Source organism: Pristiophorus japonicus, chromosome 11 (assembly GCF_044704955.1).
Source record: "Pristiophorus japonicus isolate sPriJap1 chromosome 11, sPriJap1.hap1, whole genome shotgun sequence".
Lineage (NCBI taxonomy): Eukaryota > Metazoa > Chordata > Chondrichthyes > Pristiophoridae > Pristiophorus > Pristiophorus japonicus.
The window spans coordinates 191,884,367-191,912,289 of NC_091987.1; the positions used below are offsets into that span (position 1 = coordinate 191,884,367).

The 27,923-nt window shown below is 42.7% G+C and overlaps 1 protein-coding gene across 9 annotated transcripts in view; it reads right to left on the bottom strand.

Annotated features, from left to right (window-relative positions):
- gramd1ba (GRAM domain containing 1Ba) overlaps positions 1 to 27,923 on the bottom strand; it is a 561,758-nt gene that overhangs the window by 134,692 nt on the left and 399,143 nt on the right. For 7 of the 9 annotated variants that reach the window (XM_070894372.1, XM_070894371.1, XM_070894370.1 and 4 more), the window contains 3 exons: positions 15,250 to 15,457; positions 1,090 to 1,113; positions 721 to 804 (listed from right to left, as the gene is read on the bottom strand). In XM_070894372.1, coding sequence (XP_070750473.1) covers positions 721 to 804; positions 1,090 to 1,113; positions 15,250 to 15,457 — 316 coding nt within the window. The remainder of the gene's footprint in view (positions 1 to 720; positions 805 to 1,089; positions 1,114 to 15,249; positions 15,458 to 27,923) is intronic. The other 2 variants (XM_070894375.1, XM_070894374.1) reach the window with 1 other exon arrangement.

Genomic DNA, 27,923 nt, shown 5'->3' on the forward strand with positions numbered 1-27,923 from the left:
CTATTTCCAAGGCCACCTCCTTAAGTACTCTGGGATGCAGTCCATCAGGCCCTGGGGATTTATCGGCCTTCAATCCCATCAATTTCCCCAACACAATTTCCCGACTAATAAAGATTTCCCTCAGTTCCTCCTCCTTACTAGACCCTCTGACCCCTTTTATATCCAGAAGGTTGTTTGTGTCCTCCTTAGTGAATACCGAACCAAAGTACTTGTTCAATTGGTCTGCCATTTCTTTGTTCCCCGTTATGACTTCCCCTGATTCTGACCTTTGTTAACGAGCTGCCAAGCTTTGTCATGTGGCTCCATGTAAAATCTTGTGACAGTTAAAATGGCTGATTTATAAGATTAGAAATACTCAGCAGGTCAGGCAGCATCTGCAGAGGGAAAAACAGAGTTAACGTTTCAGGTCTCTGACTTTCTGACGAAAGGTCATCGATCTGAAACGTTAACTCTGTTTCTCTTTCCACAGATGCTGCTGGCCCTGCTGAGTATTTCCAGCAATTTTTGTTTTCATTTCAGATTTCCAGCATCCGCAGTACTTTTCTTTTGTTTTATATTAAAAAAACAAGGACATGTGGAAAGGTTGGTATATTGAGAAATACGATTTGTTTTAAAACATAGATATATATATATGTTATATAACTCCTGTATATGTTACACAAGATTTAGTTCACAGTAGACACAGTATAAGTAATATATTCACAATATCAATGAGTGCACCTGAGTAACAAGCTGCTTCCTGCCCTTTCCATGGTTGTTGGACGTTTCAGTCAAATTGTAATGTACCAGCTTTTTGGTGGTAATCTGTTGCAAAGACAGAATTCCTTCAGCACAGTAACCAGAGTGGTCGATACATATGCAGCAGTTGGCATTTATACATTGATTAAAATGTAATAAATGAGGACAGAGTTTGCAAAGCTAAATATCTGGAAATAGATGCAAGAGTGCAGATGGGAAGCTACCAGCAAAGGAGAGGAATTAAATGAGCACAAACAAGAGCACTGATGTAAAAAAAAGCATTTCAGTGCTATCAGTTCAATTCTAACTAGACAAAAGAAGGGAAGAAGAGCAAACTTGAGTTGGCCTTACTTTTATCAGGTTTAGGCGGTCATACTGAGAAAAGAAACACAAACAGAAAGCAAATAATAAAAATGAGAGAGCAAAAAGTTAGAAATATTCATGCATTGGTTTCAGCTAACAAAATAATACGTTCAGAAAGCACGAGGAGTCTGGCTGTTATAGAGTGATATTCAGTTTAAAAGATTATTTAATGAGTAACAATTCCAATATAACATGATCATATCCTTTTGTTATGCTGAACCAGAACTCCCTCACAAAGGAGTAACAAGGTCATGCTCACAAACAACTAAATTCATGTAGACATCAGTATGAGGTTATTGAAGTATTGTGGTTGCTTTTGGTTGCAACAAAAGAAAGACAGCTGATGGTCACCTAGAAGTGTGCCTCGCTAGGCAACAGGAGGAAAATCAATCTAATTTTGCTAATGATCCATCATGCGGGGATAATGCAGGAGGGACCACTTTACTATTCTTCCTGTCCCAATTCCCAAACACTGGGATTAACCCCAGTTTTGCAAACACCACCTCCGGAGTTCTTACAATATTTTTCCTCACAGAAACAATCAAGGCAAATCCTATTTGCAGGGAAGACAGCGATTTAGAGAACGAGAAGACCAGGAAAAGTTGCATCTAAATCGATCAAATGAGAGCAAAGGGCATCTTTTATGACAGTTATGCATAGAAGAAAATGTTAACAGCTATATTAATCACAAAAACATGAACAAGGATTTGTAAAAAAGAACTGGGCCTCTACAAAGAACCAACACTATCATTAGGGGGGTAGTGCTGGACAGGCTAATGGGACTCAAGGTAGACAAGTCCCCTGGTCCTGATGAAATGCATCCCAGGGTATTAAAAGAGATGGCAGAAGTTATAGCAGATGCATTCATTATAATCTACCCAAATTCTCTGGACTCTGGGGAGGTACCAGCGGATTGGAAAGCAGCTAATGTAACGCCTCTGTTTAAAAAAGGGGGCAGACAAAAGGCAGGTAACTATAGGCTGGTTAGTTTAACATCTGTAGTGGGGAAAATGCTTGAAACTATCATTAAGGAAGAAATAGCAGACATCTAGATAGGAAAAGTGCAATCAAGCAGACGCAACATGGATTCATGAAGGGGAAATCATGTTTAACTAATTTACTGGAATTCTTTGAGGATATAACGAGCATGGTGGATAGAGGTGTACCGATGGATGTGGTGTATTTAGATTTCCAAAAGGCATTCGATAAGGTGCCACACAAAAGGTTACTGCAGAAGATAAAGGTACGCGGAGTCAGAGGAAATGTATTAGCATGGATAGAGAATTGGCTGGCGAACAGAAAGCAGAGTGCCGGGATAAATGGGTACTTTTCTGATTGGAAATCGGTGGTTAGTGGTGTGCCACAGGGATCGGTGCTGGGACCACAACTGTTTACAATATACATAGATGACCTGGAAGAGGGGACAGAGTGTAGTGTAACAAAATTTGCAGATGACACAAAGATTAGTGGGAAAGCGGGTTGTGTAGAGGACACAGAAAGGCTGCAAAGAGATTTAGATAGGTTAAGCAAATGGGCTAAGGTTTGGCAGATGGAATACAATGTCGGAAAGTGTGAGGTCATCCACCTTGGGAAAAAAAAAACAGTAAAAGGGAATATTATTTGAATGGGGAGAAATTACAACATGCTGTGGTGCAGAGGGACCTGGGGGTCCTTGTGCATGAATCCCAAAAAGTTAGTTGCAGGTGCAGCAGGTAATCAGGAAGGCGAATGGAATGGTGGCCTTCATTGCGAGAGGGATGGAGTACAAAAGTAGGGAGGTCCTTCTGCAACTGTATAAGGTATTGGTGAGGCCACACCTGGAGTACTGCGTGCAGTTTTGGTCACCTTACTTAAGGAAGGATGTACTAGCTTTGGAGGGGGTACAGAGACGATTCACTAGGCTGATTCTGGAGATGAGGGGGTTACCTTATGATGATAGATTGAGTAGACTGGGTCGTTACTCATTGGAGTTCAGAAAGATGAGGGGTGATCTTATAGAAACACTTAAAGGGATAAACAAGATAGGGGCAGAAAGATTGTTTCCACTGGTCGGGGAGACTAGAACTAGGGGGCACAGCCTCAAAATACGGGGGAGCCAATTTAAAACCGAGTTGAGAAGGAATTTCTTCTCCCAGAGGGTTGTGAATCTGTGGAATTATCTGCCCAAGGAAGCAGTTGAGGCTAGCTCATTGAATGTATTCAAATCACAGATAGATAGATTTTTAACCAATAAGGGAATTAGGGGTTACGGGGAGCGGGCGGGTAAGTGGAGCTGAGTCCACAGCCAGATCAGCCATGATCTTGTTGAATGGCGGAGCAGGCTCGAGGGGCTAGATGGCCTACTCCTGTTCCTAATTCTTATGTTCTTATGTTCTTAACAATAACCGAGAGGACAGATGCGAAATGCATTTTAGTTTTAGTTTATTTTTGTAGCCTTCCTTCCATCTGATCTTCTCTAACCTGCAGGATCTGCTGTCCATTACATAGTCTCCTGTACTGATGGCCACAATATGAACTGTAGACACATATTCATGGTCAATGCTGACAGAAAATATACATTGCGGCTTAAGAGGACAGTCACTTCCCTGGTTCTGCCTTTCCCCTCACCAACAGACTCTCCGGTCTCAGAAAAGGTGGCACTCCATCACAATAAAACATCCCATCTAGTAGGCCAACGAGGAAGTTATGGCATCGGTTGCCAACAGCAGTTGCTGGTTCGAGTGGCATATACTATTGCATTCAATCTATCATCTGATATGATCAAGATCTTTGGTCAAGATCAGCACCATCAATTATGAACACAGAATTTAATTAAAATGTACTACCATTAAATATCACACTTATTGTATAAAACTTCCTGCTCTCCCTGTTTATTCCCTCCTTTACTTCCGTTCCCTACCCATGTAAGATGCTTGTGAAGCAGGCTACCCTGCTGTCTCTCACGTGTACACACCTTTCCCAGGCGGAGATAGTAAGCCAGCCTTCAGTGCAAGCACCGTTTCTGTGAGCCATGCCGAGGTAGTGAATAACATTTTATTATGAGGGTGTTGAAAGGCCTAGGCTCTGTCTGTTTCTATAAACGAGGAGGGGAAGAGAAAGTTCTGTACCTGCTGAATGCATCAGTTTGGCACCAAGAAGAGTTGTTATAAGTCTATTTTCCCCATCAGATAGAGCGGGAACATCTGCATAATTTATATGTAGCCTTTAACAGCAGAAAACAAACAATGAATAAACCCATATATTATACCTCAGAATTTGAACACTGTGACACAGTGAAAGTCCCAAATCAGTAACCCCTATCTATGATAGCGTTCAGGCTTTGGCAGTAATCCCTACAATATTTTCTCTTCTGATAGCATCGATTCATGCTGGGGTACAATTATATGGTTGCCAGCTGCTCATGGTATCTCACTCGAGTGTCTGTTCTTCGTGTGTGAGCCTAGACAGTATCAGCAAGATACTTAACCTTGAGGGGACATCATAGCCGAGCACAATCCCGTCGTCACCCAAACACTTTTTAGCACAGGTCACTGGTTAGAGATTGGGAACAGGGACTTGGCCAAATTTTGCCCCCTCTACCCTGACACACTGACGTCAACTGTAATGTTTCTGCCATGATCAGCTAATCCAGAAAAGAGCAAGGATCAAACCTGGGATCTTAATAGTCTGAATGGTACAAGTCTACAAAAGGCAGTGCAGTTAATAAATGAGCCATCAGGAGAGCAGCAGTATTGGTTGTGGATGTGAAATGAGTATCTCCCAGGTACACTTGCAGCTCATTTGAATAAAACATTTAAATGCCTTTAGCGAAAGCTAAATGTAAAGAATTTTTATGATTATTCAAAATAATTGTGTAATGGCTACTCCTCTTAATTCAAAGTTCCTTTATTCAAATTACCTAACAATTAAAGTATTTTTTAAGGAAGTAAGTTATTTCTCTGCTGTGGTCTTTGCGTCACTAAATCATTGTTTTTAAGTACAAAGATGGCTTTGAATTATTAGGAATATACTTTGTCCAATGAAAGGAAACATGAACAATTTCAGAGGCAAGTGTGGCTGAGTTTCCAAACAGGAGCAAGCACGTGCAATACAGAAGTATGAAATGAAGTGATTGTGACAGTGTAGAGGACACCATACAATGCAGTGCTTATTGCCATGAACATGTTTATTTTCTACTTCTTGATAGCACACATCGTGCTCATTGGAAACATGGCATCTTAGCAGATAATTCAATATCCAAATGTAGAGATGGCTGTGAGAATTCAACAGTTTCAATTCACAGATTCCTCAGAGAAATAAAAAGCATTTAAGAGTGGAGTTTGTCATTTAAACAAACACAAATAAATGGAAATTAGGTCGTCAGCATTAGGCAGAGATTAGGTGGTGGAAATTCGGTTGTTTAGCACCACCATTAGCGCCAGAGAGCGGCGCTAAGGGGCCGCTAAACATCTCCCGCCCGAGCGCCGTGCTGTCAGCTCCTGCCGCGAACTTCAGCGAAGGTTTAGCAGTGACGCTGTAAGTTTGCGCTGCGCTTGCTAGCGCCACTCACTTGGTGATGTCACCGAGTGTGTACCGCCCCCGTAGTCCCGTGTTTGAAAAATTCGCTCTTCACCTGCGGTACAGCCTGGTGCCGACCTGGGGCGGCATCGTCCAGACTGCAAGGTAAGTGCTGAAATTTCAGTTTTTAAACTTCTATGTATTTGTTGCAGCAGTGAGGAAGTGTGGGTGTAGTTTATTAAAATTTTCACCGGGATTTTTTATTTCATCTTCAGGCGCTAGGGTGCCGAGCATTCGTTAGCGCCTAAGAGTAGTGTGGAACACTTCTCTTAGCGCTCCACTCTCCTCTTGGGGCGAAACAACTGAATATCACCAGCGCAAAAGATAGCGCCCCAGCGACGACACCGCCTCAAAGCGGGCAGAACCAAATTTCCAGCCCCCTAGGTACCTTTGTATTAGGTAGTGATTTTTGTAATCTTTCTAGAACCAGAATTAATTTCCCCCCAAAATAGAAGATTGGCTCGATTTTAACTCCTGGGGGGAGGGGGGGGGGGGGGTTTAGAGAGTGTGGCTTAGCAAATGGCTGGCTCACCTGGGAGTGGTAGCAGGGAGGCCCAGGTGATTTTAATGGCTGGGCCTCATTTACATTCAGCAGGACGGACTTACACCTGGACCCAGTGGGAATGAAACGGGGCTAAAAGGGTTAAATTATGAAGACAGGTAGCACAGACTTAGCTTGTATTCCATTGAGTATATAAGATGAAGGGGTGATCTAACTGAGGCATTTAAGATAATTAGAGGATTTGATAGAATATAGGTAACTATTTTCTCTGTTGGGGGAGTCCAGTACAAGGGGGCATAACCTTAAAATTAGAGATAGACCGTTCAAAGGGGATGTCAGGAAGCACTTCTTAACACATAGGGTGGTGCAAACCTGGAACCCTCTCCCCCCAAAAATCTGTTGAAGCTGTGAAAACTGAGATTGATAGATTTTGTTAGGCAAGGGTACTAAGGGTTACAGAACCAAGGTGGGTAAATGGAGTTAAAATAGAGAGCAGCCATGATCTAACTGAATGGCAGGACAAGCTCGAGGGGCTGAACTCCTGGTCCTATGAATGATGAGGAGACCGGCGGGCGGGATTGGGATTTTAGGTGCCGTCGGGATCCTGAGGGAACAATTCACGGCCTAAGGTAAGTGCTCAGGGTGAGGGGGGAATTCTGTAGCAGATTATGGTCAGGGGAGGGGAGGTAAATCCAGCACAGGGGAAGTCCATGTTTCTGTGTAGGGCACGAAGAAGTACTGCTGCTCCTCCTGGCCCACAAGGCAAGTAAAAACATTTATTTTAATTAAAACCTACCTTGCTGGGCTTCTACTGCCAGCAGGTTTGGCTGGGCAGGGAACCCACGAGGGCTTCCCCATTCATGCCTGGGGTTAATATTGCAGTCAGGTCCTAATGACGTCCTCTGCATATATAAACATCTACACCAGCTTTGGGCAGTTGGACGGATTGAGGCAGGAGGATAATTCATTAGTTCCCGACATCATTTTAACTGTCCCCTTGCCCGGTTTCCAGGCGGTGGGAGGAAGGTTAGAATTCCGCCACCTACTTTAGCCTGGTCAGGTACACGTAATCACTGTCTCCTTTCTGCCAGTGCTGCTCGATAACAAATAGAATAGTGGCCGAATGAGTCAATATTTTGTCACTGACTGTGCAAATCCACTATTGGCAGTGTTTCTGTTAAAATTATGAAATTGATGTGGGTAAAAATCCAGTTGTCAGCACTGCCATTACATCCAATATCAGCACAAGAAAAGAGATGCAATTAAAACAGATCCACAAAATATAAACAATATAAACTGGATTGCTGTAATCTCACCTCAGGGTTTAGAAAATATTGCTACAAAGAACTTAAATAATAATGTCATCTGAAGCATTGAATCCATAATAATGGATATCTGGTATGGCATGTAATATGTAATTTCAATTTATGATCCTATAGAAGTATGAAATGGCTGGGTTAATGCTGATTTGGAAAAGGAAAGAGAAAAAGTTCCCTTTCCAGTTGCAGGAATACGTCTTTGAATGGTTATGTAAAAGCAGAATCAAGGGAAAGTTATTAATGGTCCAATGTACATATGTTAATTATCAAGTTTCATGTGGTCATTCCGCAGCCACTCTAGTTTGGCTACTAAATATAAGGAAAGGCAATAACACAAAATGATTTTAAACACCCTAGTCAAATGTAAAAAGCACTCTAAATAGAGGGCAAATGGGCAAACTAGAAACTAAACCTGAAACATTTCAATATTGTTACTGCAAAACATAAGCAGCGAGAGTAAAGAACTGTTGTATTCCTGCTGAACAATTGGACACCAGCAGTAGTGTTCAAATATAAAGCCAGAAAATGCAGGAAATACACAACTGGTCAGTTGGAATCTGTAGCGAGAAAGGTCGCGTTATGGTGTGTCTGCTCTGATGAAACATCACACACACAAAATGTCAGAACCTGACGTTTCTCTTTACAGATCCATGATCGGTCTGCCGTGCATTTTCAGCATTTGCTGGGTTTTTTTCAGATTTCCAGCACTTTTGTTTGACCTTTGTGCAGAACTCAAACATCTTTTAACAAGACTGAAGTGTCAGATAACATTTTTTAAGTAGTCTGTTGTTCCAGAGTTTTGTTTATTTTACTTTTTTTTTGGAAACTATAATTTTTATCTGTAGGAGAGGCACACTTGAAAACATCAGATGGATTCTATGAGTTGATGATAAGTGTTTAAAAGCACAAATACACGAGTCATTGCATATGGCGACGTAGGTCAAGCTGCCCTTGATTGAGCCTGTGCCTACGTTTACTGAACATCCCAGAATACAGTAGTCCTTATAGCTCTCAGCACATACAAGAACACAAGATTTGCTTTAGAATGAGCTTGGACCTGGCTGGCCTGGGCTATTCAGTCTGTTGGTGCGTGATATGTAACAGTACAAAGCATGCAATCAGAAACCACAGTCTAGTAAGGAAACAGAAAACAAAATGCTTACTTTTGAAAGTCGCTTGTGAGACTAGCAGAGACAGAGCATGCACAGAAGAGAACAAAGAAATCACAACATAAAATTGGTTGAAATGTTAAGAAGAAAAACACTTAGAAATTGAACTTCAAGCCAAGATGTTAGTGGATTAAAATGTCAAAAAACAGTATTGCTTCCATTAACTAACTGAGCCCATGGGAATCATTATTCTGAGCTAAGCTGGGTGCAGTACATCATATTCATGTGAAACATGCTATGCTTATAAAATTGATTGCTGAGATATTTACGTTATTGCCAGACACTCAATCCCGAGACTCCATTTTGGCCTAGTGCTAATAGTTAACTAAACACTAAACGGTCAGGCGTTGCTTTTATGTGAAAAATGGTTATTTTCCCTGCAGAAGTTTGGTTGTAAGAATGTCTATTTACACTGTATGCAGGTGAATCGGAGCTCAGTACAAACTGCTACTGTGTGTGGCTGTGGGTGGAAACACAGCAGATTGTTTTCTGCTGCTGCTTCCTAGGGCACTGCTATTATAGACATTTTTTTACTCAACAGATTAAAGTAACAAATGTTTGGAAGGGGTCCAAGTGTCGGCTAGATTTATCGTCATGCCCAGCAACAATAGTATTTCTGTCACTGCAGCAGAACAGATTTAGGGACAGAGTATTTTATGCAAGTTAACAGAAGAAATAAGATTTCATGTGAACAGACAGTGATTAACCAGTGGGCAAAAAAATCCTAGATCGTTAAATAATTGCGGATATGCTGGAGCGTAACCTGTGGAACGTGGCCCTTTGGAACAAAGCCGGTTTAATTTGGGGCGATATCATCACCAACAATTTCAGAATCCTCTTCACCCCTTCCATGAAACAAGAGTGAGCTGGATAAATAATCTTTTGGTAATTATGTGTGGGAACATGTAAATACAAGTCAATCATATAGCACCAGAAACTCTTCATTTACAAATTATAAATTTTCCTTCAATCAGTTCTCTTGAAGCCTCAGAATTTAGAGGGTAATTTTAACCGAATTCACTGGACGGGAAACCTGTGGAATTGAGATTAGGGAAGAGAAAATCAAACAAGATTTACTCTACTAACCACTACACAATGACCTATGCTGGAAGTATGCCTGTGCTAATGCTGAGTAAGCACCAGATTGGACTTGACTGCGATACCAAACACAATCACGGTCAAAGTTTACACATGAAGAATGATCACTTAGTCAATGCAAGGGCGGACAACTACCTCCATGAAACCATAATCCGTGAAAGAAAGGGAAAGGAGCAGAATGGAGAGAGAGAAAAAAATGTCATTCTGTTTATTATTTGTATTTTGGGATGTTCTGAGAACGTGAAGGGTTCTTTATAAGCGCAAGATCTTGCTTTCTTTAGATACATAAATCTGCAAATTACCACACAACTGAGGCACTCGATTCACAATATGAATAAAGCTAATTTATACTTCAGGAGTTCTGCTCAATGCTGTTAAATATGAAGAGGTTATCACAGAATCCAATAATATCTCCAATAGAATCGCTGCTCTTAGGCTATGGCCATAAATTTGTCCTATTCAGGCAGTGCATAGAATTACAAATGGCACATAAATCTTCACGCTAGCTGTGAGGATCACTCATGAATGCACCATTAGGCTACTCTGTCATGTCTGCAGTGAGCCCTGAACCAGCCTCCTGGATTTAATACTTCATCCCTGTTAAATAGAAAGAAAAAAATAAAGAACTTGCAATTATATAGCACCTTTCACAACCTCAGGATATCCCAAAACGTTTTACGGCCAATTAAGTAGTCTTGAAGGAAACGTGGCAGCTAATCTGCACAGAGAAACAGCAATTAATATAATGAGCAGATAATCTGCTTTTAGTGGTGTTGCTTGAGGGATAAATGTGGGTCAGGACAGTGGGTAAAACTCACTAGCCCTTCTTCGAATAGTGCCATGGGATCTTTTATGATCACTTGCGAGGACAGATGGGGCCTCAGATTAATGTCTCATCATGAAATGACACCCTGGATCAAGTCTCTGGCGTGGTGTTTGAAATATGTTTTGATATTCTCCCCTCCTCTCCTGAAAACACTGACTCGTGCTGGGGTATAGTTCCACAGAAGGAGTGTCAGTTCCTTAACCAGTGCCTATGGGCAGGATCACAACCAAGCACAGATGTGCTTTCAACATGGGTGGCCAGACTGTGATCAGTCTCAAAGTGGGGCTGATTTCCTCCTTCCCTAGTCCAGGAGCATCAAGTCCCATTGTAGCATGCCTACTGCTACCCCAAACTGAAATCAGCTAATTCTACACAGATCAGGGTTCGAATCTGTGACCTTCCTATTCGACATTGCTTAGCTTCTAACTGGGGATGCGCTAAACTACATTTAAAAAAAATGTAAAACCCACCAGGGGGGAAAAAAAATGACAATACTGTCAAATTAAATTCCACTCGAAAACATCCTTCCATTTGCACTGATTCTGTGAACATCTGCTCAAAGCAGGTGATTAGTAAACCAGCTTTCACTGCGCTATTCCAAGATGATGAAAGGGATTAGTCATCATTCAATATTTAATGTGACTCTATGCTCCATACCCAGTTCAATGCATCATCACTTTTACATTGTTAAACTTGCACCGGATTCTCATTCCTCCCACAGGCATCGATTTCATCACCCGAGCACTACACTCCGTTTCATTGGAGACTATGGTATGGAGCTACAATGAACTCACATCACTGTTCCACCCTCTAGTAGTTAGTAAGAAGCATTTAATCCTTGTTCTTTTTTTACGAGTCAAAACTGGTTAGCAGCCTCCACTAAAAATAATGAAATTGGATTAACAGGAATTAATTCAGAGATTGAAGCTCCAATATTAACCTAATCTGCCCAGCGAGAATGGAGCAGGTTTGACTCTGACACCCAATTTACACCCTGCCCCATTTTACGTTCCACTGCAGTCAATGGTCAGCAGAAGCCATTATGGTCTTTCTGGCTGATTTCAATACAGAAACTATTATCCTCAGGTCTAATTTGGTTGACAGTTACTGCATTGAATGTTGCAAACAGGTTTATCCTGACTATTCCACTCGATACACAAAAAGAAGTGTAGCTTTTACTTCCTGTCACAAATGGAGATTCAATGCTTTTATATTTAGTAATGGCCTTGCAGAGGCTGGAGTACAAGCAACTGGAATGTGGAACTGGTTATGAAGTAACTACAATTTTTTCTATGATGAGACTTTCAGCATCTCAGGGAAAGCAGAGCAGAGACTAATCACTTCTCTACAAAGATGGAGAAGAAATAAATCACCTCAATTTACTCGTATACCTCCTAAACGCTCAGCTGAAGAGGCCTGGGTGCAGATTTCTTGCCTGGCCACTCTTCTAGAGAATATACACTGGTACAGGGTGCATGGGGCAAATAGTTAGGGAGAAATATTTCAGGAAATAAAAACTATCAGAAATATGGCATAGACAAAAGGAAATCAAATTGACTGACTGTAGCTGAAAGTTGTTCCACAGGTGACAAGATTGTCCATCAGGACTAGTTTTAAAGCTAGTCTGCAGGATGCTGAGAACTTCAAATCATTACTCTCTCCTCCCTATTCCATCCCCCTTTTTTCCCCCCATACTTTTCCATATACATTTTATCCTGCTTCCCTACAATGGTTGTGCATATTGGAGATGGGAGCAATGGTATTTTTTTTAGCTGTTTTATTGAGGATTTTTAAATTATGAAAAGATTGAATGCAGCAAACTTGAATAAGATCATCAAAATGTACAGTAATAGTAGAGGAAATGTCCATGAATATATAAACAAACAATCTGATTAGCAGCCATTGGTATTTTCTACAGTAGGCTTGTCACCCTATGGAACAAGCTACCTATGGACATTGCTGAGAGGAAGGCAATGGGGAGTGGGGTGTGTGGGTTAATTACATTTGCCTACTGATACATTATAGCTAGCTATGGTGTCCTGGAGCGGCCGTGATTGTCTTATAGCATAGGGATGTCCTCTATAAACTATGGGTAGTGAAACTGCAAACCTTTTTATTATAAACACAATTACCATTTCAACACCTACTGCACAATTGGGAAATCAAAGCGGAACTACAAAACTAAATTATCATGGAATTTAAAAAGAACTATTAAAGTATTCTACAGACACGTAAGTAACAGAAGAAAAATTAGTATAGAGGGATAGGGGACTACTAAAAGCTGCACAAGATAAGAAATAGAAGCAGGAGTAGGCCATACGGCCCTTCGAGCCTGCTCCGCCATTCAGTAAGATCATGGCTAATCTGATCGTGACTTCAACTCCACTTTTCTGCCCGTTTCCCATAACCCCCGACTCCTCTATAGTTCAAGAATCTGTCTATCTCCACCTTGAATATATTCAATGACTCAGCTTCCACAGCTCTCTGGGATAGAGAATTCCAAAGATTCACAACCCTCAGAGAAGAAATTCCTCCTCATCTCCGTCTGAAATGGGCGACCCCTTATTCTGAAACTATGCCCCCTAGTTCTAGATTCCCCCACGAGGGGAAACATCCTATCAGCATCCACCCTGTCAAGCTCCCTCAGAATCTTATATGTTTCAATAAGATCACCTCTCATTCTTCTAAACTCCAATGGGTACAGGCCCCAACTTATCAACCTTTGCTCATATGGCAACCCCTCGTCCCAGGAATCAACCTAGTGAACCTTCTCTAAACTGCCTCACAGGTAAGGACAGTGTGTGGAGCATAAACACTGGCATGGACCAGACCTTAGTAACATTATTAGCAGTTAAGGAGTGTGCTGCCTAGTGCAGTCTAATGGATAGGGTGTATATTGTTGGACCAGCATCAACATTTATAATGATGATTTCTCACCCAATGGAAAATTTATGTTTGGAGGATTGTCTGAAAAAGGCAAGTAGGTCAATTTTTCTTGTGAACATTGCACCAGTCAGGAAGTGCTGCCAATGAGTAAACACATGAGGGGTGTCCGTGGACCAAAAAAGCTTTAATAAGTCCATGGTGCTTAGAGTATAAATGTGAAGAAATGAAATGCTTATTCAGAGTGCACTGCATACTGATGCTCCAATACTTGCGAGAGAGTGGTAGGATGCAACTTCTCTCTGCAATACTCATGGGTTTACATCTGCGTCATTGGACGTGGAGGCCAGCGGCAGTCAGGAGGTTCTCTTAATGGAAGGGAAATGGGAGTGCGATGCAACTTCACAACTGGGTCACACAGAAACATGTCTGCATATTCAATTAGATTATTTGTGCTGTACCACCATTCCCTAAGAATGGAGACATTTGCTTACAAAGTGAGGAAGGGTTAGAATTGTTCTTTTAAGAAATGTAAATATATAACTTGAACCAAGATACATTTGGCGCCGATTTTAACTCCAGGTGGATTCCCCGCTCAGGCTCGAGTTAACATTAGAGTTGGGTCTCGATGATCGGGCCACAACATGCGTATGTAAAGAAGGACCCTGTTGGCTCCAGGCGGGTGTCCTTGCTGCCTGCTCAGGAGAGCAGGTTAAAATTCCAGATGTTGCGATCATGGTGACTTTCGGACAGGTACAATCCAGGGTGATTTTATCTGTCCGCCCGCCAGGTTTCTGCTGAGCAGGTAGGGTTAAAATCACTCCCAATTTACTAAAAAACATTAAAATTTAAATTATAAAAAAATGTAACATAATTTTCAAATTTGTATAACTAAAGGCAAAATGGTCAAGTGGCCAGCCTGCCTTCCAACTCTAGTTTTTTCTCCATCTCTCCTAAGAGCCCAACTTGTGTTGGGGTATGATTCCATAGATAATCCGCCCAAGAAATAATTCTTTATGTCTGAGCCAAGCAGTGAGTATCACAGTAGGCTATTAACTGTGAAGTGCATTACAGCTAAACTCACCTGACATGCACTTTCTAGTGAGAGTCAGATAGTGGCCAGGAGTGGGTATGCTGGCTGACTTTCCCCTCCCTAGCCCAGGGGTTCTGATATAAATTTTAACCCACGTACTATCGGCTCGTCTAAAACCACTTAATTTAGTACAAACCAGAGATCCAACCTGGGATTATTCCCTCTGCATGGTTCAGCCAGCCTTTACACATCCTCATTGAGTCTGAATAAGTGAATCATTGCACTAGGCCACATTCCCAAGCTTTGAAAGGACAAAAATTTGGGTGTGGTGCAAGGCGGCAAACTCCATGATATACAGATCACTATAAATTATCAGTTAGCAACGTGAAAACTTATTTTGGACAAGTACAAATATTAGCAAAATAAATGAGTTTTCACAAGAACACAAGTACAGCACCCAAGAGAACATCTTTGAACAAAATAACGTTAGCTACTCATAGGGATTGCAAAAATGTTGAAAATATTAATTGACAGTTTTGAAATAATCATGATTTAGAAAATGTCTGAATATTTAACTTCATTTCTTCACAGTATAAGTGTGCCTTTCCTCAGAATGATTATTACAAAACTTTTAGCAGATTTCTATATTGCTAAATAATGGGCCTGCAGTACTGACACAAAGATACAGAATCTCTTTACAGGAGTCGTTTCCCCGCCCCCTCCACTAATCCCTCTCTCCCCCATCACTAAACTCAGCTCACCTTGGAGTTCTTGCTGCTTCGACCAGACTGGGAAGAATAGCTCCGTTGGATACCCTGTTCGGGGGTGGAAGGCGATTTGTCTGAGGAATGGTCCGAGCCCTTCTCCACCATGTTCTCACCCTCTAGGTTCTGAGGGGTTGGGGATCTCGATCGCTTCCTCAGGATGGGTGAGCAAGCTGGGGTGCTCCGAGCAGAATTACTGGCAGTGCTGATGACAAAAAGGGAAAATCTGGTAAGAAAGTATCAGTGCTATAAGAGCATAGCCACTTGAAGACCTTGTGCCAACACTTCTTTTCAGTTTTAAATTCCTTCCGTTCTGCATCCCAGGGGATTAACACGTTTTCTGACCTTTATTTTTCAGTAAGTAAATTTTCATTTTCGTCTGCACATTCTGAACATACAGGATCCGGCTTGCAGGAGAAATATATTCTGTGTAATCTTTCCCTATGATAAATGCTGGCTGAGTAATCTCCCTCTATAATAGAGCAGCAAGGTAATCTGCCTCTGATACAGCACTAATTAGCAACCTCCATAGAATATGTGTTCTTATGTAATCTCTATCGGGGTGAAAGCCCCCCGTTAATAATTTGCCCTCTTTTTTTTTTTACTATCAATAGGAGGGTTTTAACCCCTACATATAACCTCTTGTGTAAACCATTAGAAACATAGAAACATAGAAAATAGGTGCAGGAGTAGGCCATTCGGCCCTTCGAACCTGCACCACCATTCAATATGATCAGGGCTGATCATGCAACTTCAGTAGCCCATTCCTGCTTTCTCTCCATACACTTTGATCCCTTTAGCCATGTATATAATTATATATAATTCCTATGCAATCTCTCGATACAGTTGTATATCATTCTATAATTGTCCATGTGTAACATCTCTGTGACATTCTATGTAATATCTCTACATTACGTACAATACCTGTGCAATATCCCTCTACTATATTCATAGCTGTGGAATTTCTCCATGATTCACATCTCTTGTGTAATATCCCTATATTATATACATTTCTTGTGTAATATCCCTCTATATTATATTCAGTTCCTGTATCATTGCCCAGTCGTACTATAGCAACAATGTTCCTGTGCTAGTGACCCATCCTGACACATAACATATATGAGAACTTGTCTCATAATCTGATCAACATTTTACCTCAACATCATTTAATTCCTTGAATCATTTTCTCCCCTTCTCTCCTCCTGCAGATGATGATTCCTTGCTAGGGTATGGTTCCATGGGTTAACCTTTTGGTATCTCACCCATTGACATTGTTCCTGTCTGATCCCTGACCCAGTGAGTCATCGGGCTACTCAGAGCAGGAGTTCACCCGGTGTCCTGGCCAACATCAAAGCTGGGCTCAATCGGTTGTGTCCAATATCCACACACTATCCATTTCTAGCAGAGGTTGGCATCAGGAACTCCCTCCCTGATTTTCCTCCTCCCAAATGCCACTTGCAGCCTTCTTACTGCTGCTTCGCTGAGATCAATTCAATCAGCGCGGATCAAGCATTAAACCTGGGACCTTGTTAGTCCGTATAGCTCAGCGTCTAACTGGATAAACTTACTGCATCATTGGGGGAGCCATGCGAGTGAACTTGGGCTGTAACCTTATTAAACTCTTCGTCCAGTCGTGTGCCACTTCTTTAGGAGGCCAAGTGTTTATAGCCGGAGCTGAACTCCACAGGCACAGTAGGATTTATGGCAAATTAAGCATTCTCGCAACAAAAGAATTTCCCGTTGTACATATTAATATCAGTTAACCAGTCCTGGTGGAGTGAAGCACAGCTTGTAACACAACCTCAGGAGTTCCGGGGACTATATAAACAACTTGAAATTAACTCTTTCAGTTTAAGACACTCTAGGACTGCGTTGCCGAGCAAAAGAAAATGTTTATTTAAAAAAAATAATTTATTTGTTTAAATCTGTACAGAGTATGTTAAAAAGGATATCCACTCTAGTCAGAAGTTTGAAACAAAAGGATTAAGCAGCATGAATAGAACACTTACAAAGTCCACACAACATCCAGGTATCTTCACCAAGTAAACATTTCACCAATAAAAATTGTTTACTCATCGAGAAGTCAATTATTTAATCCTGCTCGAGGAATAACAGCTCAATAAGCTGTTTGAACATGAGAAACGTGGTTTGGTCTGTCGTACCAGTACAGGCTTCACATCAGGGGCAAGGATTCAAATTCTGAGCCTTTAGCATGAAGGTGGAGGAAAAAAAATTGGAATTGTACTCACCCGTTTAGATTTGCATTCCAAAACTCATGCATGCTAGCAGAGTTTGCTTTGTGTCACCAACATTTATATGCAAAAACGCTTGTCAATTGTGGTGATGACAGAGCCAGGGTGACACTGTAACAATTCAGAGTTGTGCATATGCTGTTGTGGTGAGGTGGGAGAATGAATGTGTGTGGGAAGAACCGGGGGCGGGGGAATCACAAGAAGCTCAGAGGGTGGATTAATTTCTGAAAACAAGGAAGTGAAAATAAACATTGGAATCCATTTTAAATGTTATGTAGATGGGACTCTTTTTTTTTTAGTTATCAACAGAGGATGATATAAGTTTTAAAGATTTAAATGTATTGAAAGGATTGTGCAGGAAGGGGCACAGTGGTGTATCCTCGTGGCACTGAACAGCAGAATGCTAATTTTTGCCCAAGTCTCTACGTGGTTCTTGATCCCAGATTGGCCACCGGGGAGAGGGACCGCGCAGGGGGAAGATGGGTAAAAGTACTGTCCTAGACAGCAGTTGGGAAATCGGAGCCCTCATCATTTCAGCCAATCTAACTCACCAACAGCAAGCTGGTACTGACGGGGTAAAGTCACTCCACCCTAATGGCACAGATGCAGCACACAAGGTCAAAGGAAGGAAATTAAAAATGGAATACATATTTTGCAGCATAACAGATTTTGAGGAGGTGTGTTCATTTTTAAACTTCATAAGATTTAGGTTAGCAAAAAACTTGATATAATTTGTTATTGAACAAAAGAGACTCCCTCTTTTAGTTGTGAATAAAAACATACTGCTGTCTGTTATTATTTGTGGTAGTATTTGTAACTTCATCATCAACACAAAATTAACTCCCTTTCTTCACAAGTTATTTTACCCCACGTGCAATTTTAAGTATTTTTCTTAAAAGTTGGGATTTTACACTGACATGTGATGAGCTCTTGTTTGCAAGGCGATGATGCAAGATTAATTACACTGAAATAATACCAAGTGAGGTTCAAGCAGAAAGGTATACAGTAACAAGCCCAGCAGTTTACTGTTTTTATACCAGTCAACCCAACTGAAAAGCAGGCCTGATAACAGGATATTGCTCTACATACAGATTTCACCCTGGTTACATTGATGGGAGAAAGTTCCTGATCAGAATATGCAGTGCCACTCAATCATTTTTCACTTCCAATCACGATCGATAATATATTGAAATATTTATTTTGAAAAGCAATGGGGTTGATCAACTAACTTGTAACTATGAAAACCACCAACAACCTCACACAAGTAACACTGTATCTGTATAGAATCACAGAAAATTATGACACTGTAGGAGGTCATTCGGCCCATCATGTCTGTGCTGGTTGAAAAAGAGTTACCCAGCCTAATCCCATCTTCCAGCACTCGGTCTGTAGCCCTGTGGGTTATGGTTAAGTGCATATCTCCAAGTACCTTTTAAATATGATGAGGGTTCCTGCCTCTACCACCTTTTCAGGCAGAGAGTTCCAGACGCCCACCATCCACTGGAAGAAGAAATATTTCCTCATCTTCCCTCTAATCGTTGTAGTGAGATGGAGCCTGGCCAAATGTTAATGCATCCGTCTTTTCCCTGTTAATTTGTCTGCTCTTTTGCTGCCTTAAGGTTAACAACGGGTGCCAATCCATCGCAATTGCGTCACACAGCTGTGAAGTTTGATCAGCTGGATAAAAAGTAAAATGATACCATTTCATCACAAACTGGCACTCTGTTAATGCCACAGTTTATGGCATTAAATTGTTTCTTAGAAAGCTCTGTTGAAATTCTTGTGCTGCTTAACATTTTCTGGGTCTATGAAAAGGTCGCTGAGTTATAAATATGTCCCGTGCACTTTATACAAAGAATGCAATACAGATGCAGATGGCTGGATACATCAAAAGTATGGAGGAAGCTGAACCTGTGACATATTATGATAGTGTTATAATTATGCTGCTCTCTGCCCAAAGAAAATGAATGCCAGTTAGATATTAATCTGAGAAGAGAGACGACTATTTCATTGGTTCACCGTTAATATTAGTTCAAAAGTTCTCTCTAAATTTAATTTGGAAAATTTCACACCTGAATTATACTATGTAATGTGAGTCGATTCAAAGCTGAAACAATTAGGGTGGAACATCCGTGATACGAATATACGAACCCGTATACATGAGGCAAATAGCATAGATGCATTTATGCAGAAGTTAGATAAGCCTATGAGGGAGAACGTCAGAGAAGGTTATGCTGATAGTTAGATGAGGATGGATGGGAGGAGGCTCCAGTGGAGCATTAACGCCAGCATGGACTGGTTGGGCCGAATGGCCTGATTCTGTATTGTATATCTTTATGTAATACCCCGATACACCCTGCCAAATTTTTCTTTTGATTTATGTCCTTTAATGTCCATGCCAAAGTTGAAAGGTTTGCCAGTGACCTAAAGATTGTAGCTCCACATGTATAATATTTATATATGAATGGTAGGCAGTGACTAGTGGGGTACCGCAAGGTTCTGTGCTGGGGCCCTAGCTGTTTACATTGTACATTAATGATTTAGACGAGGGGATTAAATGTAGTATCTCCAAATTTGCGGATGACACTAAGTTGGGTGGCAGTGTGAGCTACGAGGAGGATGCTATGAGGCTGCAGAGTGACTTGGATAGGTTAGGTGAGTGGGCAAATGCATGGCAGATGAAGTATACTGTGGATAAATGTGAGGTTATCCACTTTGGTGGTAAAAACAGAGAGACAGACTATTATCTGAATGGTGACAGATTAGGAAAAGGGGAGGTGCAACGGGACCTGGGTGTCATGGTACATCAGTCATTGAAGGTTGGCATGCAGGTACAGCAGGCGGTTAAGAAAGCAAATGGCATGTTGGCCTTCATAGCGAGGGGATTTGAGTACAGGGGCAGGGAGGTGTTGCTGCAGTTGTACAGGGCCTTGGTGAGGCCACACCTGGAGTATTGGTCTCCTAACTTGAGGAAGGACATTTCTTGCTATTGAGGGAGTGCAGTGAAGGTTCACCAGACTGATTCCCGGGATGGCGGGACTGACATATCAAGAAAGACTGGATCAACTGGGTTTGTATTCACTGGAATTCAGAAGAATAAGAGGGGACCTCATAGAAACGTTTAAAATTCTGACGGGTTTAGACAGGTTAGATGCAGGAAGAATGTTCCCAATGTTGGGGAAGTCCAGAACCAGGGGTCACAGTCTAAGGATAAGGGGTAAGCCATTTAGGACCGAGATGAGGAGAAACTTCTTCACCCAGAGAGTGGTGAACCTGTGGAATTCTCTACCACAGAAAGTTGTTGAGGCCAATTCACTAAATATATTCAAAAAGGAGTTAGATGTAGACCTTACTACTCGGGGGATCAAGGGGTATGGCAAGAAAGCAGGAATGGGGTACTGAAGTTGCATGTTCAGCCATGAACTCATTGAATGGCGGTGCAGGCTCGAAGGGCCGAATGGCCTACTCCTGCACCTATTTTCTATGTTTCTATGAAAGATCACTGGTACGAATTGGACAGTAATGAGTTATATATGTTTTCCGTCATCACTCTTTCTATCCCATCTGTTCTTCCCAACATTTCCATTTCCATCCATGTTATCTTTGTCACTCAGGAGGGTGGGACAGGTTTGAACATGGACATTACTATAGAACCCGTCAATCACATTGGAGTTTAACCCACTAGTGTCATCCCATGCAAAAAGTAATTTCTCAGATTAACATTTGTGTGGAAATGAACTCAATATATTTATTTTCTATTTTGAAGTCATTTTTCTCCCTGTTGTTAGGCAGTGCACCCCCAGAACTTGCTCTAGGCTTTTGGCAAGATGAATCTGGCACTGGTTGCTAAGAGGTCCGTGTTAGGGCCACCTGTGGATTTTATATCTTGGGGCCGAAATTCAGCCTTCCGAAAAGCCGTTGGAAAGCAGCAGCCAAGCGGTGGTTGACCGCCGATAGCGAAATTCTCGTAGGTGATTTTTCCTGCGGTCCCCACTTCTGCCCCGCTGCTTTCTAAGTGCGTCATCAAAGCGCGCACCACCGATCTCCCACACCTCCATCGAAATTCAGCTACAAAAATCTTCGGGCTGCCGAGCAGTGCTCCTGACAGCTTTTTCTGTCGGTGCACTGTGTTCGAAGTGTGTGCAATGGCTGTGCGGCGGTTATTCAAGGGGAGGGCGCACTGCCGCAGCCGCCATTTTTTTTTGTTTTTTGTCGGCCGACTGCTAGGTCGGACCAACAATTATGCCCCCGGGCTCGGCCGGACCACCAACAGGCAGTCTTGCACCCCCTCTTGGGTGCCAGGTCACTGGTCTGGCCAAAACCCTCGCTGGTGGCCCAGTGGACCGAACTAAAATAATCGCAGAACTCGCAGCGGCCCTCCCCTTTAAGTGAAGGGGAGACACGTGGTGACGCACACGCGTCATGATGGCATCAGCGCCAGGCTGCTGACTGACAGCGGCGAAGACTCTGTCCCACCTCCTTCCACCGCTCTCAAGTGCTCACCACCTCACTTCCGCCCCCATTATGACAGACTTCCGGTCCGCTCCAAAAAAATGACAAAGAGCTGAATTTCGCGCAGGAGGCAACCTCATCCACCCGGCGGTGAAAACATATCAGAAGCAGTAGGTGCGACCCGTTTCGAGCAGTGCTGAATTTCTACCCACTTGATTTTTCTCGTTTTTCCTTGGGGAAGCACATTGCTTTGAAACTCTACTGGTCGACCGCATCTTTAACCTGGATTTTAGGCAACTGCACTTTTTAGATCTAAATTGACAGTACAATTGAAAAACACTACAAAGATGAGCATGATAGGAAATGGAGAAGTCACAGGTGTGTGCTGATGTCTGTCTATGTTTGGAATAACAATGCATTCTTGTACAAGATTGTTTGCGTTTGCGTGACCTGACCTGCTATGACTGACCTGTAACTACTCAATGGTGAGACTGGTGGCAAAATGCAAATATTCCATTCCCTAGTACATGTGCAGTGTCGAGAATCCGAAGTTCCGGAATCTGGAATGTTCCGGAATCCGGACCGATCGGTGGCAGGTTCGTCCGGAATCCATAAAATGTTCCGGACCCAACGATCCTGCCTATCTCGGTGCCGCGCTGCTGCCCGACCTCAGGCCTCGCCACCTCTCGCGCTGCTACCCTCGCCCCGCTTGCCGCCCTGCCCTTACCTCGGGGCCTCCTTGGCGGGCCCTGTCCAACGCATCCCCGGTGATCCGGCCCGCCCGACAACATCCTTGACGGGGCCCGCCCGATGATATATCCTCCTCGGCGGGGCCCGCTCGACAACAACATCCCGCTTCTGTGGGAACGGCGGTAATGATGTAATTAGAGCGCGCACCGCCTGGTCCCCGCCCTGGAAGTGACATTGCCCTCAAATAGTCGATCGACCGCTTGTCAGAGACCCCGACAGCTTCGTGCGGCAGGAACAGAGAGACAGACTATTATCTGAATGGTGACAGATTAGGAAAAGGGGAGGTGCAACGAGACCTGGGTGTCATGGTACATCAGTCATTGAAGGTTGGCATGCAGGTACAGCAGGCAGTTAAGAAAGCAAATGGCATGTTGGCCTTCATAGCGAGGGGATTTGAGTACAGGGGCAGGGAGGTGTTGCTACAGTTGTACAGGGCCGTGGTGAGGCCACACCTGGAGTATTGTGTACAGTTTTGGTCTCCTAACTTGAGGAAGGACATTCTTGCTATTGAGGGAGTGCAGCAAAGGTTCACCAGACTGCTTCCCGGGATGGCGGGACTGACATATCAAGAAAGACTGGATCAACTGGGCTTGTATTCACTGGAGTTCAGAAGAATGAGAGGGGATCTCATAGAAACGTTTAAAATTCTGATGGGTTTAGACAGGTTAGATGCAAGAAGAATGTTCCCAATGTTGGGGAAGTCCAGAACCAGGGGTCACAGTCTAAGGATAAGTGGTAAGCCATTTAGGACCAAGATGAGGAGAAACTTCTTCACCCAGAGAGTGGTGAACCTGTGGAATTCTCTACCACAGGAAGTTGTTGAGGCCAATTCACTAAATATATTCAAAAAGGAGTTAGATGTAGTCCTTACTACTAGGGGAATCAAGGGGTACGGTGAGAAAGTAGGAATGGGGTACTGAAGTTGCATGTTCAGCCATGAACTAATTGAATGGTGGTGCAGGCTCGAAGGGCCGAATGGCCTACTCCTGCACCTATTTTCTATGTTTCTATGTTTCTATGACAGGGCCAGCCCGACGACATCCTCCTCGGCGGGGACGGACTGTCCGAACAGTTCCGCAGCATGAATCTCCTCCCCCCGCCCCCCCCCCACCCCCTCCATTCCGAAATCCGGAAATACCCGAACCTGGGCTCGGGTGTCTACGGATTCGTGACGTCAGAAAGCAAATCGAAAGTCCGGAAAAGCCTGGAATTCGGAACGGCCTCGGTCCCGAGGATTCCGGATTTTAGGCGCTGCGCCTGTATTGATACCCTGCAGCACAATACACAACAAAAATCACCCAGAAATGGAAAGGCAAGTTTTATGCTACTACGAAGGAATTTTCTCAAACCTAATGAAGTACTGTGCTGTTTCACACATCACAGCTGAAACATGTTTGCCTTAGCTCGATTATGTTGTACATATAGTATGAAGTACACACTGTCTGAGTCGTACCCAAATATAGCTTTATTCATGACCTTGTTTTCAACTGTCTATTGACCCATTATGGAAGTGTATAATGCCAAAGTGTGACCCTGGAGCTTTGTCAATCCTCTTATTGTTCCGAGGTCGAAGACGGTCTTACCAGAACAAATGGAAACAAGCAAAAATAAAATTACTGGATCCAGCTCCAGTGAATATCTTGCACAGCACAGTCTGTTAAGCTATATACAGAAACCTTATATGGACAAAACCTTCCTGACAAAATGACCGAATTTGGTTAATGCCTGAAGTCATCCAATCTGCTGGAACCGAATTTCTTTGGCTCTTGTTGAGTAACAAGCAGCTCTCAATCACTTGAACATGCATTCAACTGTACACAGGAGATCACATTAGCTATACAGAGACACTGGGCAGAAGCTGTCTATTTACCAAAATTATTGTTGCAACATTCATCAATACAAAAGCTTAGTAAGTGAACTATATCACAAAGGTAAGGGAGTTTCCTCTTTAAGACATGATGGGAGACAAATTCAATGCATGGACATCATTTTACAACTGAAAAATGGGCATGCAAAAATTGAAAACCGCACGGGGGCGTGGGGGAGGGAGGGGCGGGGGGAATGCTATCAGGCAGGACTGTAAATGGGCGAGCAGCCAGCCTGCCCGCCTGAAAGAGGCGCATGGCTGCTTTACTACGTAAATTGTGGTTCTACATTGGTTGTAAAACCCAGATGCGGTTCTGCGTCAGTTGTAGGACCACTTTGGTTGTAAGACCCCGATGCAAAATTCAGGTACAAATGGTGGAGCTTGCACAGTGCAAGCTCCATTTAGTTGTATCAGGTCTTGAACAGCCTAACCAGTGCTCCTTAAAGAGCTCATATGGGCATGACTGGTGTGTGCAGCAAGTCGAATGTCTCCCCCAAGGATAGCAACTTGGCTACATCCTACCGTTCGTGCTGATTTGTTATGTTACATTGGTATAGTTATCTGTATTTTTCTCTGTATAATTACAATAAATTCCACAAAGAATTCAAATCATTATCTATCATTCAGGCAAAGGGATCAGATGAAACAAGATTTATGCTCTAAGTTACAATTATGGTGACAGATTTTGAAGAGTGCTCTTGATTGATCCTGTTACAAAGACATTCTCTTAGTGGGGAAAGGTTCACTTTCTAGCCAAAGCTTTTTTTTTAAGTATTACAGCACATCACTAGTTCTTATCTGTTTATGGGAATTGTGCCGAGTTCTGTGGCGCTCCCGGAGAGGCACCATCACACTGGCCATTTTCACTGACCTGAAACTGATGAAGGGTAGGTACTGCAATGTTTTATTTCCTTATCTCTATCCCATCAATTTGAGCCAGAAGACTATGCTCGACGCAAGGACAGAAATACATCAATTTTAAATCAATGATCCTTGCACTTTGATTACTTGTTCCAGCTGGCCAACTGGGGATGTCAGTACAGTGGAGCGGTGAGGTAATGTTGAGCTTCACTGCATTTAATGGGTCACATAACGTGACCCTCACAGTATTACAAACAGGCCCGCTCGATGACCAATGGAAATTTGCAGTCACTCACTGCTTTCAATAAGATAGTGGATATACACACACGCATTTATACTGATATATACACATAAATATATATATATATTACACACACATATACATACAAAGAGAAAGAAAAGGATTGAGAAATGAGAAACTGCTCTACCATTTAAAAACTAAATTTAAGGTTTATGTGCAATATGAATCTAACATAATCTTGTTACAATGTGATATAATTCTGCCAAGAGAAACTGGGGCTCTTTCCATTAGGCCAAAGAAGTTTATGAGGAGATCCGATAGAGGTGTTCAAAATTATGAGGGGTTTTGATGAGGTAAGCTAGGAAAAATAATTTCTACTAGACTGTAACTAGCTGTCAATTTAAGATCATCAGCAAAGGAACAAAGGGGGTGGTTCGAACACTTTTTATTTGAAAACAGAAGGTTGTTAGGACACAGAAGGGCCTGCCAGAAATAGTAGTGGAAGCAGAATCCATACCAACTTTCAAAAAGGAAGTGGACAAATATTTGGAAAAGCAACATTTTAAAGGGTTCAGGGAAAGGGCAGGAGAATGGGACGTAGTAAACTGCTCTTTCAGAGAGCTGGCACAGTTGTGAAGGGCCAAATGGTGTCCTTTAACGCTGTAAGATTCTATGGGCCTGAACTTGGTGGACTTACTGCCTGCTGTCACCGTGTTTTTTGGGCGGTCTCCCCTCGGTGCCTGTTTCCCCTAGGCCTCCCACCGGCGGGAGGGGAGGGCCGCTGGGAGGCCTAGGGGACCGCCCGCTGACCCCCGCAAGGCACGTAAGTGACCTCCCACCTGCCGAGCTGCCAAATTCCTCCGGGCGGGAGTCGGCGGCAGCAGGGAGAAGGACCGCTGCGTGGAGGCAGGTCTAACCCCAACAGTATGAAGACTTGCAAAAAAAGGTTAGTAAACTTTTTTTTTAAGCAATTCAGGTGGATGGGGTCCCCTGAAGGTTTTCCAGTGGGGTTTTTTTTGAGTAAATTTTTATTTTTTATGTGTTCCCCCCTCCCTGGGCCCGACTCAATCCTCGGCGGCATTTTGGCGAGGATAGCATTTGACGCCGAGATTGGGAACTCCCGCCTGCTGCCGCCCACATTCAGGGCGTAAGTCATTTCTTTGCCGCCATGCAGACTTTGCAGATCTTTTTGAGGAATCTCCCGGCCAAAGTACCGCCAGGTCTCTCGGCGGTCCTTTGGGCGGGCCTTAGCTTTGACCAATTTCGGGCCCATTGATTCTAAGTGACGCCGACTTTAAATCATAAATGGTTTATATTACATGTGGAGATGGCCATACTGCAATGTGAGAGAGATTTAATACAAGCGGTAGCCAGTGAGAAAAGCAGGTAATGCACTTTAAAAGAGCACAGGTCCTATCATGTTCCCACTTGATAAACACATGTGCACTTTCCAGCAAGACTCACTGGTTGGTGATCAGGAAAGGGAACCCCAGCTGATTTCTCCCATCTAGCTTTTCAGTATTGAAGCCAACTGCAATGATCAGCTAACTCATCGCCAATTGGGAACTGAAAGTGGAACATTCTGGTCAGTACTGTTGAGTATATTGTTGGTGTCTACAAGGACATTTGGAGAACTCCCAACATCATTTTGTTATACAGAATGTTACAAAATGAACTTTATTTGTGCTCTGTTCTTTTTCAGTGTTTGACTATGCAACAATAACAGTGATCTCATGGGTATGAGGAAACGAATACACTCATACATTATTCAAAATACGCATAGCCGCTAATTCAGTTGGGTTATATAACCAGGTGATGCCTTATCCCAGCTAGGGAAGCAGGCTGAGATAACAGATTACATTTGCGTGTGTGTATGTCTGACTGCACAAATGAAAAATGAAAGCTTGTAAAGCCAGAAATTAGTAACTCAATAAAGTTACTAAGAATCCATTATGAAGTGCAGGGACACAAATATTGCTGATTTAAGCTTAGAGGAGGAGGAACTACTTACATTTGACATGCTGAAAGTTCTTGCACACAATTATTGGGTTATCATCTGCCTACTTACACAAGTGATGTAATGAAGATGTCTTCATTACATCTGTCGGTCCCTTTGTCTCTCTCTCACTCTACAAAAGAAATCTTAAGTTTACACAATTAACTTTCCGTCAGCTTTTACCCTTCTAAATTCTTCTTAATAGAAACCGGCTGGTAAATTGTCTTACTGCAATTACACCCACCTGCGAGT